This window comes from Pseudoliparis swirei, chromosome 1 (assembly GCF_029220125.1).
Source record: "Pseudoliparis swirei isolate HS2019 ecotype Mariana Trench chromosome 1, NWPU_hadal_v1, whole genome shotgun sequence".
Taxonomy (NCBI): Eukaryota; Metazoa; Chordata; class Actinopteri; order Perciformes; family Liparidae; genus Pseudoliparis; species Pseudoliparis swirei.
Genome location: NC_079388.1, coordinates 4,034,235 through 4,045,503, shown reverse-complemented (window position 1 = coordinate 4,045,503; position 11,269 = coordinate 4,034,235). Strand labels below are relative to the sequence as shown.

The 11,269-nt window shown below is 39.0% G+C and overlaps 1 protein-coding gene across 1 annotated transcript; it reads left to right on the top strand.

The window, feature by feature from the left end:
• Positions 1-656: 656 nt before the first annotated feature.
• On the top strand, positions 657-11,250 carry LOC130193558 (F-box/LRR-repeat protein 6-like). Its single transcript, XM_056414086.1, has 3 exons — positions 657-713; positions 10,270-10,513; positions 10,700-11,250. Exons 1-3 carry the CDS (start codon positions 698-700, stop codon positions 10,827-10,829), a joined length of 390 nt encoding a protein of 129 aa, XP_056270061.1. The 5' UTR covers positions 657-697; the 3' UTR covers positions 10,830-11,250.
• The last annotated feature ends 19 nt before the right edge of the window (positions 11,251-11,269 follow it).

Here is an 11,269-nt window from a genome sequence, read left to right as displayed (position 1 = left end):
GTCACATTGTGTTGATGCCATATCTCTGACTAACGAGTCGAAACATTTTCCCAGGTGTAACCAACGGCAACAGGTGACATCAGCGTTCCACTCAATCGAGCGTGAGAACATTTCGAATTAGGGTCTCGGGAAAATAAATCACCCTCCGTCGCATTTTGCGATGAAGTCACGAGGAAGCCGTGAAGACTGCGTGCTGGATCCTTCATGTCGGTGAAAAAAAATAAGGAACTAGAACGGGCACTCGGTAGAGCGCATACCTTCGCATATCACAAGATTGGGCATTGAATTATGAACATTTTGGCATTAGTTGCATGCCAATAGGAAAAAAATTGACCGCGCTATGGTAAAAAGAAGATGTTGACCTTTTCATGACTTTGACCTTGACCTTTGAACTGATCGATCCCAAAATCTAATCAAATGGTCCCCGGATAACAACCAATCATCCCACCAAATTTCATGCGATTCGGTTTAATACTTTTTGACTTATGTGAATAACACGCACGCACGCACGCATACAAATACACGGCGATCAAAACATTACCTTCCGCATTTTCAATGCAAAGGTAATAATGAGCACCGAAGGAAGACGCGTCTCCCAAAAACCATAAAATAGAGCGGAGTGCTGTTCTATTCTGTGCATTCAAATGTCTCATGAGCTTTTTTTTCGTGGCCCATGACTGGGTTTCTATAAAATAAGATGGACCAACTTGATCGTAAGTGACTCGGCGTATCGCTAACAATAATAAAACCATCTGTCTCAATTCTGCATGAAAACACCGGCCTTAATTCTTCTACAGAAAATATAACTTGTTTTACTCATGAATGAACTCTTGTTTTCAAAGAATTCGATTATTTTGCAGAGCCCAAAATCACAAATTTCAATCCGTACGCTTCCGACATCCCATCCCATCGGATCAGGAAGTCAAAGCTAAAGTCCGTAACCTTTTGGTTTCCGAAATAATTGCTTCATAAAATAATAAAATAATCTGCCGACTCATCAGATCTCGCGTAGGAGCTGCAGGGCGTGGTCCCCTGGAGCTCTTGAGCACACGTATAGGACGACTCCACCTTTGAGCAACCGGACGGATAACCTCCTCCAGGGGTCGCGGGGCAAGTTCCTCTGACATTTAGTTTGTTTGCTCTAAGGGCGAAAAAACAAAACACATTTTTCCCTTTGTAGATCTTCAGTAATTAAATAGATCTTCTCTGACAGCTACGGTTTAAAGGTCGATTGAGTGCAGGAAGAGACGAGATCTCACTTGCAGTAATGAATTGGGATGGTTTTAGTGATTGAATGACTGTCAGCCAAAATCGTTTGGCATGACTCATCAGTTAGTGGGAACTAAGTCAAATAGGCCGTGTGCCGACAAAGCTCTCACTGACTGTACGTCGACAGGTCGGATTAGTTGTGTATTAGACTTTGTGAGGTAACACATATATATCGAGGGTTGCGGTGCATTAACATGGGGTCAGATCAATGAGGTCAGATCTATGGGGTCAGATCTATGTGTATATACAGGACTGTCTCAGAAAATTAGAATATTGTGATGAAGTTCTTTATTTTCTGTAATGCAATTAAAAAAACAAAAATGTCATGCATTCTGGATTCATTACAAATCAACTGAAATATTGCAAGCCTTTTATTCTGATTTATTGCTGATTATGGTTTACAGCTTAAGAAAACTCAAATATCCTATCTCTAAATATTAGAATATCATGAAAAAGTATACTAGTAGGGTATTAAACAAATCACTTGAATTGTCTAATTAACTCGAAACACCTGCAAGGGTTTCCTGAGCCTTGACAAACACTCAGCTGTTATAAATCTTTTTTTTTACTTGGTCTGAGGAAATATTAAAATTTTATGATTTAGGATTTTAGAGTTTTCTTAAGCTGTAAGCCATAATCAGCAATATTAAAAGAATAAAAGGCTTGCAATATTTCAGTTGATTTGTAATGAATCCAGAATGTATGACATTTTTGTTTTTTTAATTGCATTACAGAAAATAAAGAACTTTATCACAATATTCTAATTTTCTGAGACAGTCCTGTATATTAGTGCTGTGAAAAATAACGCGTTAATTCAATTCCAGGTTTAACTTGTTGTTTTTTTTAACGCATTTAACGCATGCGCAGAATGAGCTTCCAATCCGTCTGTTGTTGGTCGTCGGGACGAAAAAAAAGTCACTTGCAAAATGAGCTTCCAATACACCACTTCAATCTGAACTCTGTCCGCTCTCATGCAGACGGTCTGTTCATCGGTAATGATCCTTCCGCAGGTTCACCTACGGAAACCTTGTTACGACTTTTACTTCCTGTAGATCAGGGTCTCAACACGTCGATCGCGACCTGCCAGTCGATCGCGGCGTAGTGTCGGTAGATCGCATGACATTAAAAAGATTGGCCCGCCCCCTGACATGTTCTCTATAGCACGTCTTTGTTCTTTTATTAAACTAAACGTCTGTTGTTGATCGTATCTCCACAGCAGCATGTCATTTCTGTCTCTTCGCGTTGCGTTAACACTTATCGATCTCCGTCTCGCGTCACTTGTCAATCTGTCCCCGTGTCCCGGGCCGGTGAGGTTTCAGCTTTGCAGCGGTGTCCCCGCCGTCCCTTTCATCACGGCCCAGTTCATGAAGAAAACCCACACAGTCAGTTTGCCTCAGCAGCTGCTAGAGGAAGACTAGAGGCCTTTAGATTGTATCATGGTGGAGTTAATGGTTGACAAACAAGAGAAAAATGTTCTGTTTAACCCTCCTGTTACCTTTACATTTACTAACATATTTTACCCTCGGGGTCAATTTGACCCCAGCAATTAAAACCTCCAGAAAATTATTAGAATAAATATTGCTTCCCAAGTTTAAGTGTGAGGTACTTTATGTTTGTTTGTTGACTACCTAAATAGCCCTTTAAATAAATAAAAAAGTTGATATTTCTTATATGTTTGACACAGTGAAAAACAGCCTGGGGTCAAATTGACCCCAAAGAACACCGACATTAAACATTGAATGGGGTCAAATTGACCCGAAAGGTAACAGGAGGGTGAAACATTCTGTTTAGGATGAAGATGTATTAATGTTCGATATGGAAGAAAACTGCTAAATAACTGCTGAGTTGCAGCACCATTGTATAGAAGAATGTATAAATGTATATATCCGTCTTTTGTCATAAATCTCTATGTTCTCACAAAATATACCGAGAATATCGGTAATATGTGATTAATCATGATTAATCCACAAAAACCTGTGATTAACCCGATTAAAATTTTTAATCGTTTCACAGCCCTAATATATATATATATATATATGTATATATACACAAATATATGTGTATATACAGGACTGTCTCAGAAAATTAGAATATTGTGATAAAGTTCTTTATTTTCTGTAATGCAATTAAAAAAACAAAAATGTCATGCATTCTGGATTCATTACAAATCAACTGAAATATTGCAAGCCTTTTTTTTTTTTATATTGCTGATTATGGCTTACAGCTTAAGAAAACTCTAAAATCCTATCTCATAAAATTTTAATATTTCCTCAGACCAAGTAAGATTTATAACAGCTGAGTGTTTGTCAAGGCTCAGGAAACCCTTGCAGGTGTTTCGAGTTAATTAGACAATTCAAGTGATTTGTTTAATACCCTACTAGTATACTTTTTCATGATATTCTAATATTTAGAGATAGGATATTTGAGTTTTCTTAAGCTGTAAGCCATAATCAGCAATAAATCAGAATAAAAGGCTTGCAATATTTCAGTTGATTTGTAATGAATCCAGAATGCATGACATTTTTGTTTTTTTAATTGCATTACAGAAAATAAAGTACTTCATCACAATATTCTAATTTTCTGAGACAGTCCTGTATATGTGTGAATATATATATATATGTGTATAGATATATATATATGTTTATATATACATATACAGGACTGTCTCAGAAAATTAGAATATTGTGATAAAGTTATTTATTTTCTGTAATGCAATTAAAAAAACAAAAATGTCATGCATTCTGGATTCATTACAAATCAACTGAAATATTGCAAGCCTTTTATTCTTTTAATATTGCTGATTATGGCTTACAGCTTAAGAAAACTCTAAAATCCTATCTCATAAAATTTTAATATTTCCTCAGACCAAGTAAATGTAAAGATTTATAACAGCTGAGTGTTTGTCAAGGCTCAGGAAACCCTTGCAGGTGTTTCGAGTTAATTAGACAATTCAAGTGATTTGTTTAATACCCTACTAGTATACTTTTTCATGATATTCTAATATTTAGAGATAGGATATTTGAGTTTTCTTAAGCTGTAAGCCATAATCAGCAATAAATCAGAATAAAAGGCTTGCAATATTTCAGTTGATTTGTAATGAATCCAGAATGCATGACATTTTTGTTTTTTTAATTGCATTACAGAAAATAAAGAACTTCATCACAATGTTCTAATTTTCTGAGACAGTCCTGTATATGTATATATATATGTGTATGTATATATATATATATTGTTAGGATTTGAGTGTTTCCTGTTTTATGTTGAAGTCCCTGTCTCGTTTCCTGTTTCCCTGCGCTTCCTTCCCTGTGCTTGTCTGTTTCTTTCCTGATTGTTTCCACCTGTGTCTCGTTCCCCTGTGTATTTAATCTGTGTCCTTCTGTTTGTCTGGTGTCGGATCGTCTTTTTTTGTTCCCGTGTGGTGTTCGTCCGTGTTCCTGTACTGAGAATAAACTAAATTTTTTGTGAAACTCCTGCTGCGTTTGGGTCCTCCACACCACACATCCGTAACACATATATATATATTAGGGCTGTCAGCGTTAACGCGTTAATCTATGCGATTAATTTGGCCGCGATTAACGCACTAAAATATTTTAACGCAATTAACGCAACTTTGTTTACTTCCGGTGTCGTTGAAGTCGTTGCACTCCCCTGAGTGTCAAGCCGCGGCAGTCCGCCTCCTTCCTCCCGTCTGCTCCTCCATATTCACAGAGAAGCAGAGGGCGACGTGTCGGTGACGCGAGGCGGAAGGTGAAGGGGACTTTTTTGTTTGTTCCGCCCGATGCGCGCGCAGACACGTCGGCATGGAGCTCTGCGGCGCGCGACATGGAGAGAGAAGAGTGAACGACACGTTGAGACAGAATGACATGCTGCTGTAGAGACGACCAACAACAGACGTTTAGTTTAATACAAGAACAAACACGTCTTTAAGGAAAGAACCGTACATTACTTCTGCTGGAATCTGGCGCTATAGAGAACATTACAGGGGGGCGGGGCCTCACCCTGATAGAATGGTGGGAGAAACACTGGGATGTGCAAAAGCCTTTAAAAGGTGCATTTACATTTTTTTGTAAAATGGAGTAAATGCCCCCAGCCTCCAGAGGGTTAACGTGACATAGTTGTCAGTTTACCAAGGCCACTGGTTCTGCTGCTGTTCAGTGGTAAAGATGACACGACCAATGGGGTCTCTAATACACCTTTGTTTACTAATCTGGATGTTTCACTGAAGAAACAATTTATCATCCACGATATTAAATACCTCGCTGGCACTTTATAGGTAGGAGCCTCTTTGAAAACACAGCTCTGTGTGAAGTTTTGTCTTTAAAAATGAATACAATTAAACAAGTGTTTAAAATACACGCTGTCTGAAGGGATTACTCGTTCATTTAGAAGATTTAGTCTTTTGAAGAAAAAAAAACTTTTAATCGCGATTAATGAATTTCAAAATGTGCGATTAATTAGTTAATTTTTTTTAATCGATTGACAGCTCTAATATATATATATATATATTTTATTCCAACCCTGACTACTACTTACTGACGTCAAGAGGAACACGTTTTCTCTCCTCTGTGATTCTCATAATCTCACTGAATATGTGCAAAGAGTTTCGCTCCTGATTTCATGATTTATTGTTTCAACAATCGTAAACCGCAGTGAGGACCACGCTGTTGTATTTACTTAATAAACAGCGTTAATGTAACCACGAATAGATTAAACTTGAAAGTGCTAGATCACACAGGCTTTATCTAGATTACACCGCCACAGCTTTTACAACAAAACCTCACATGGACACGAGCCAATGCAGTCGTAATATTTTAACATTTACCTGGCAGACTTCCTGAGTACACCCACTTAACTCTCATTCACGTACGCTCGGCTAGATTTTGGAAAGGTTGCGTGTTTCTCAAGGTGATGACCAACAGTACCGGTGTTCAGTCATCGGGCCAAGAGACACACCCACACACAGGAACATGTTGCACTGAGAGGGTGTGTCCTGTGTTCAGTGATTATTTATTCATCCCTATTGACATATTCAGAAGACACAGAGCATCGTCGGCCGTTATCGGGAGTTAATGAATCTCAGAGCAATATTTACTTTAATCCAAGGTTCAAGGTTCAAGGTTTTTTATTTGCCATCTGTGCCTAGACCAGCAGTCCAGACACATCGGAATTATTTTTGCAGGGTTCTCCGAGTCAACAGAGGTACAAAACAAACACACTATAATAATAATAATAATAATAATAGTAACCGTAATAATAATAGAAATATGAAAAATATATTTTAAAAAACACTGAACAAAAAACACACTGTACATAGTGGTAAAGTGTATGCAGTATTAACAGTATTAACAGTTAATTTGAGCTCTGCTTGGGTCTCCACCGTCTTCAGTGTGTCGCTGTACTGCTTTAACATGTTCCAGTCACAGAGATAAGCGTCTCTTCAACAGGAATACCTGGTAGTTTAACGCCATGCCGACTACCAACGATTCATGCTGTCATACTCATTGAATGTGTTGTGACTCTGTAATGATTCCTTCTGGTCACATGACGTCTATTGTTCTGTCCATCCTGGAGAGGGATCCTCCTCTGGTCTCTCCTGAAGGGTTCTGACCTTTTATTTTCCCCGTGAAATGTTTTTTTCTATTTCTTGGGAGTGTTTCCTGATCCGATGTGAGGTCAAAGGTCAAAGGTCAGGGATGTCGTATGTGTACAGATTGTAAAGCCCTCTGAGGGGAGTTTGTAATTTGTGATTATGGGCTATACAAAATAACCTGAATTGAATTGAATGTACTCTTCTGACGACTCTTCTTCTGCATGAAAAAAACACTCCCATGGGGATGAGAGCTGCAGGATGGTGCATGTACGTGTATGTTGAAGAAAACTTGTAAAAATAAAAAATAAATTTTTAATTCTACCTGCACTGATGTGAGAATGTAGGTTCAGTGTCACCTGACTTGAGTTAAGAAGCCGTTCTAGTCTGTATATATATATATATCAGTGGCGGGCCGTCAGGGCCAGCAAGGCCTTCTCTGCTGGCCTAAACATCATCAGAATATATATTTTTTTCTAAATATATTTTCCCACAAATATGTATTCAATTATTAACCAGAGTAAGAGTTATTCTCTTAATTTCATAGCGTTCCTCTTGGTTTCAAGATTCAAGATTCAAGATTCAAGATGTTTTATTTGTCACATACACACACAGGGTGTGCAGTGAAATGAAAGTGGCAATGCTCAGCAGGAATGTGCAAGGGCAACAAGTACACACTATTTACAAATAAAAAACAACAACACAATATTTACAGTAAGTGTGTGTGTGTGTGTGTGTGCCTAAGAGGGGCAGTTGTGTGGGTCTATGTGGGGGTCCTGGTGAGGTCGGAGTTCACAATCCTGATGGCCTGAGGAAAGAAACTCCGTCTCAGTCTCTCTGTTCTTGCAGCGTGACTACGGAGGCGCCTGCCTGACCGCAGCAGCTGAAACAGTCTGTTGTTGGGGTGGTGAGGATCCTTCATGATCCTGCCGGCTCTGGTTCTGCACCTCCTGGTGTACAAGTCCTGCAGGGTGGGGAGTGTAGTTCCAATAGTGCGCTCAGCCGAACGCACTACTCTCTGCAGAGCCTTCCTGTCCTGAGCGGAGCAGTTGCCAAACCAGGCTGTGATGCTTCCTGTCAGGACGCTCTCTACAGCTCCAGAGTAGAAGGACTGAAGGATCCTCTGGGAAACTTTAAATTTCCTCAGCTGCCTGAGGTGGTAGAGGCGCTGCCTTGCCTTTCTCACCAGAGTGTCTGTGTTTGTTGACCATGTCAGATCCTCGGTGATGGTTGCGCTGCTGCCAGACCCAGGTTGAGATTTGGAGGGCTGGTCTTTATGTTAGATCTTTTATCCAATCATATTCAGCCATCGTGTGTTGCCAGGGGGCTAAAATCTGCCCTTAGGCCTTCAGAATCAACATTGCGGGCGCTGGTAGCTTCAAGTGAATGGGAATGACAATGTTGTGTCAACCAATCAGCTTTAGAGTTGGCTCCTCTAGGCCTTCGAGAAGGCCCCGGAACCGGCACAGGAGCAGCAAGCAGGCGGAGGGCGTGCACGTCTTTTGATTGGATTACCAATATTGAGAGGCGGGGCCTATGGGCAGGTAAATGCAGAACCTCAGAACTAGGAAACTGAATTTGATAGACTGTACAACAGAGTCATTGAAGTCTTCTTGAGGAAAGAAAGAAGGATGGATTTTGTGTTCAAATAATCAGTCTTCGGTGAGTCGGCATACAATGCATTCTATTTTTTATAAAATGTGTAGGCCTATGTATGTTTGGCACAAAATAAAATGGCAAATAGCCTATGTTGCAAATTATTTGTTTTCTTTCTTTTATTTTCAGTGAATAGTTATGTGTCTTTATCATCACGGTGAAACTGCTTTGGGTGCGACAATGCCCTGTTTAGTGAACAAACTAGTGCAAGTGACTTTTTTCTTCTTCTTTTTCTCCATCCCGATGCGCGCATTTTGCAGCGCGTGAGACGGAGAGCCGAGAGAAATGACATGCTGTTGTGTAGATACGATCAACATCAGACGGCTGTTTAGTTTAATAAATTAACAAAGACGTGCTATAGAGAAAATGACGGGGGCGGGCCAATTTTTTTTAATGTCATGCGATCTACCAATACTACGTCGCGATCGACGTATTGAGCAGCCCTGGTCTAGAGCCATGGCATCATAATGATAGTAATAAGAGGTGGATTAATTCTGGTGGGACTGTGTAGGACCTCACTGAAGGCCCAGGCCCCAGGCCCACGGCCCGCCACTGATATATATATATATATATATATATATATATATATACACTACCGTTCAAACGTTTGGGGTCACTTAGAAATGTCTTTATTTTTCAAAGAAAAGCACTGTTTTTTCAATAAAGATAACATAAATCAAAAACACACTCTATACATTGTTAATGTGGTAAATGACTATTCTAGGTGGAAACGTCTGGTTTCTAATGAAATATCTCCAGAGGTGTAGAGAGGCCCATTTCCATCAACTATCACTCCAGTGTTCTAATGGTACATTGTGTTTGCTAATCGCCTTAGAAGACTAATATCTGATTAGAAAACCCTTGTGCAATTATGTTAGCACAGCTGAAAACAGTTATGCTGGTGATATAAGCTATACAACTGGCCTTCCTTTGAGCTTGAAGTTTGAAGAACAAAATTAATACTTCAAATATTAATCATTATTTCTAACCTTGTCAATGTCTTGACTATATTTTCTATTCAATTTTCAATTCATTATAATAAAAGTGAGTTTTCATGGAAGACACGAAATTGTCTGGATGACCCCAAACTTTTGAACGGTAGTGTACAGGACTGTCTCAGAAAATTAGAATATTGTGATGAAGTTCTTTATTTTCTGTAATGCAATTAAAAAACAAAAATGTCATGCATTCTGGATTCATTACAAATCAACTGAAATATTGCAAGCCTTTTATTCTGATTTATTGCTGATTATGGCTTACAGCTTAAGGTAACTCAACTGTCCTATCTCTAAATCTTTCAATATCATGTCGAAGTATACTAGTAGGGTATTAAACAAATCACTTGAATTGTCTAATTAACTCGAAACACCTGCAAGGGTTTCCTGAGCCTTGACAAACACTCAGCTGTTATAAATCTTTTTTTACTTGGTCTGAGGAAATATTAACATTTTATGAGATAGGATTTTAGAGTTTTCTTAAGCTGTAAGCCATAATCAGCAATATTAAAAGAATAAAAGGCTTGCAATATTTCAGTTGATTTGTAATGAATCCAGAATGCATGACATTTTTGTTTTTTTAATTGCATTACAGAAAATAAAGAACTTTATCACAATATTCTAATTTTCTGAGACAGTCCTGTATATATATATTTTATATATATATATATATATATTTATTTATTTACGAATAAAATACCCAGCTGTGTTCATAATATTGGTGATCTGTGAATCGATACGACCTACCTTTTATTTTGCCAGAGCTTGAGTGTCTGTTCTGGGGTCAGTACTTCAGCAGCAATGTCGGGTTGCCATCACCGAAGAAGGGGCTTCACATGTTAACCGAGAAGTGGAGTCGCACGCTGCAACAGCTCGACATCGCAAACCAGCTCTTCGCCGAGGAGGACTTGGAGATGGCGATGAGTCACCTCGCTCACGGCACAGAGGCAGATACTCTTCGCTCACTAAACCTGAGTGGGACCAGGATCACACCGCCGGCCCTCAGGTACTCGATGAACAGTTAACCCTCCCCATTCAAATAAACTATGAACCAACACTTTTAAAAAGACAATCTGCAAACAAGCATTTCCAGTTGTAAATCCTGAAGCTGGTTTAGCGTTGTCATTAGCTCATTCAAATTCTTAACTCATTATCGTTATTAAAACATGCCGTCCGTCCTTTATTTCTGCAGGCCGGTCGTCGGCCAAATGACTGCTCTCAGCTACCTCAACCTTTCATCCTGCCGTTATCTTCCACGAGGACTGAAGAGAATTTATCGTGGCCACGAGGACGTTCGCCAGCTGCTCGACAAATTGGAGTAGATGTCACATTCATTTGGTTCCAAAAGTAGTTCCAGGCTTAGGTGAATGCCTTAAAACACGCCTCTTTGTGAATCACGTGGTTATGATGAAATGTTGTTTAGATATTTTAAATTTACTTGTAAATGTCTTCTTATATATATGTGTACCATACGCATAAACAGTTGATGTTACTGTTCTAGAAAGCAAGGGTGTGGAATCCACTGAGAACCGGTTGCTGCTCAATTACTTAATCCAAGGTAAGAGCACGGTCGACTCTACATGTAGCTGAAGGGGTGACATTGACATGTTGCAATTTAATACATTTATATGAATTACCTTAACTGTTAATTTACAGGGATATTTAGTTGTGTGTACCTGGGTTTCTTTTCTTTTTCTTTTTTTAAAATACATTTTTACACCAAGTTACAATGATACCAGACAAAAGAAATATTTGACATTAA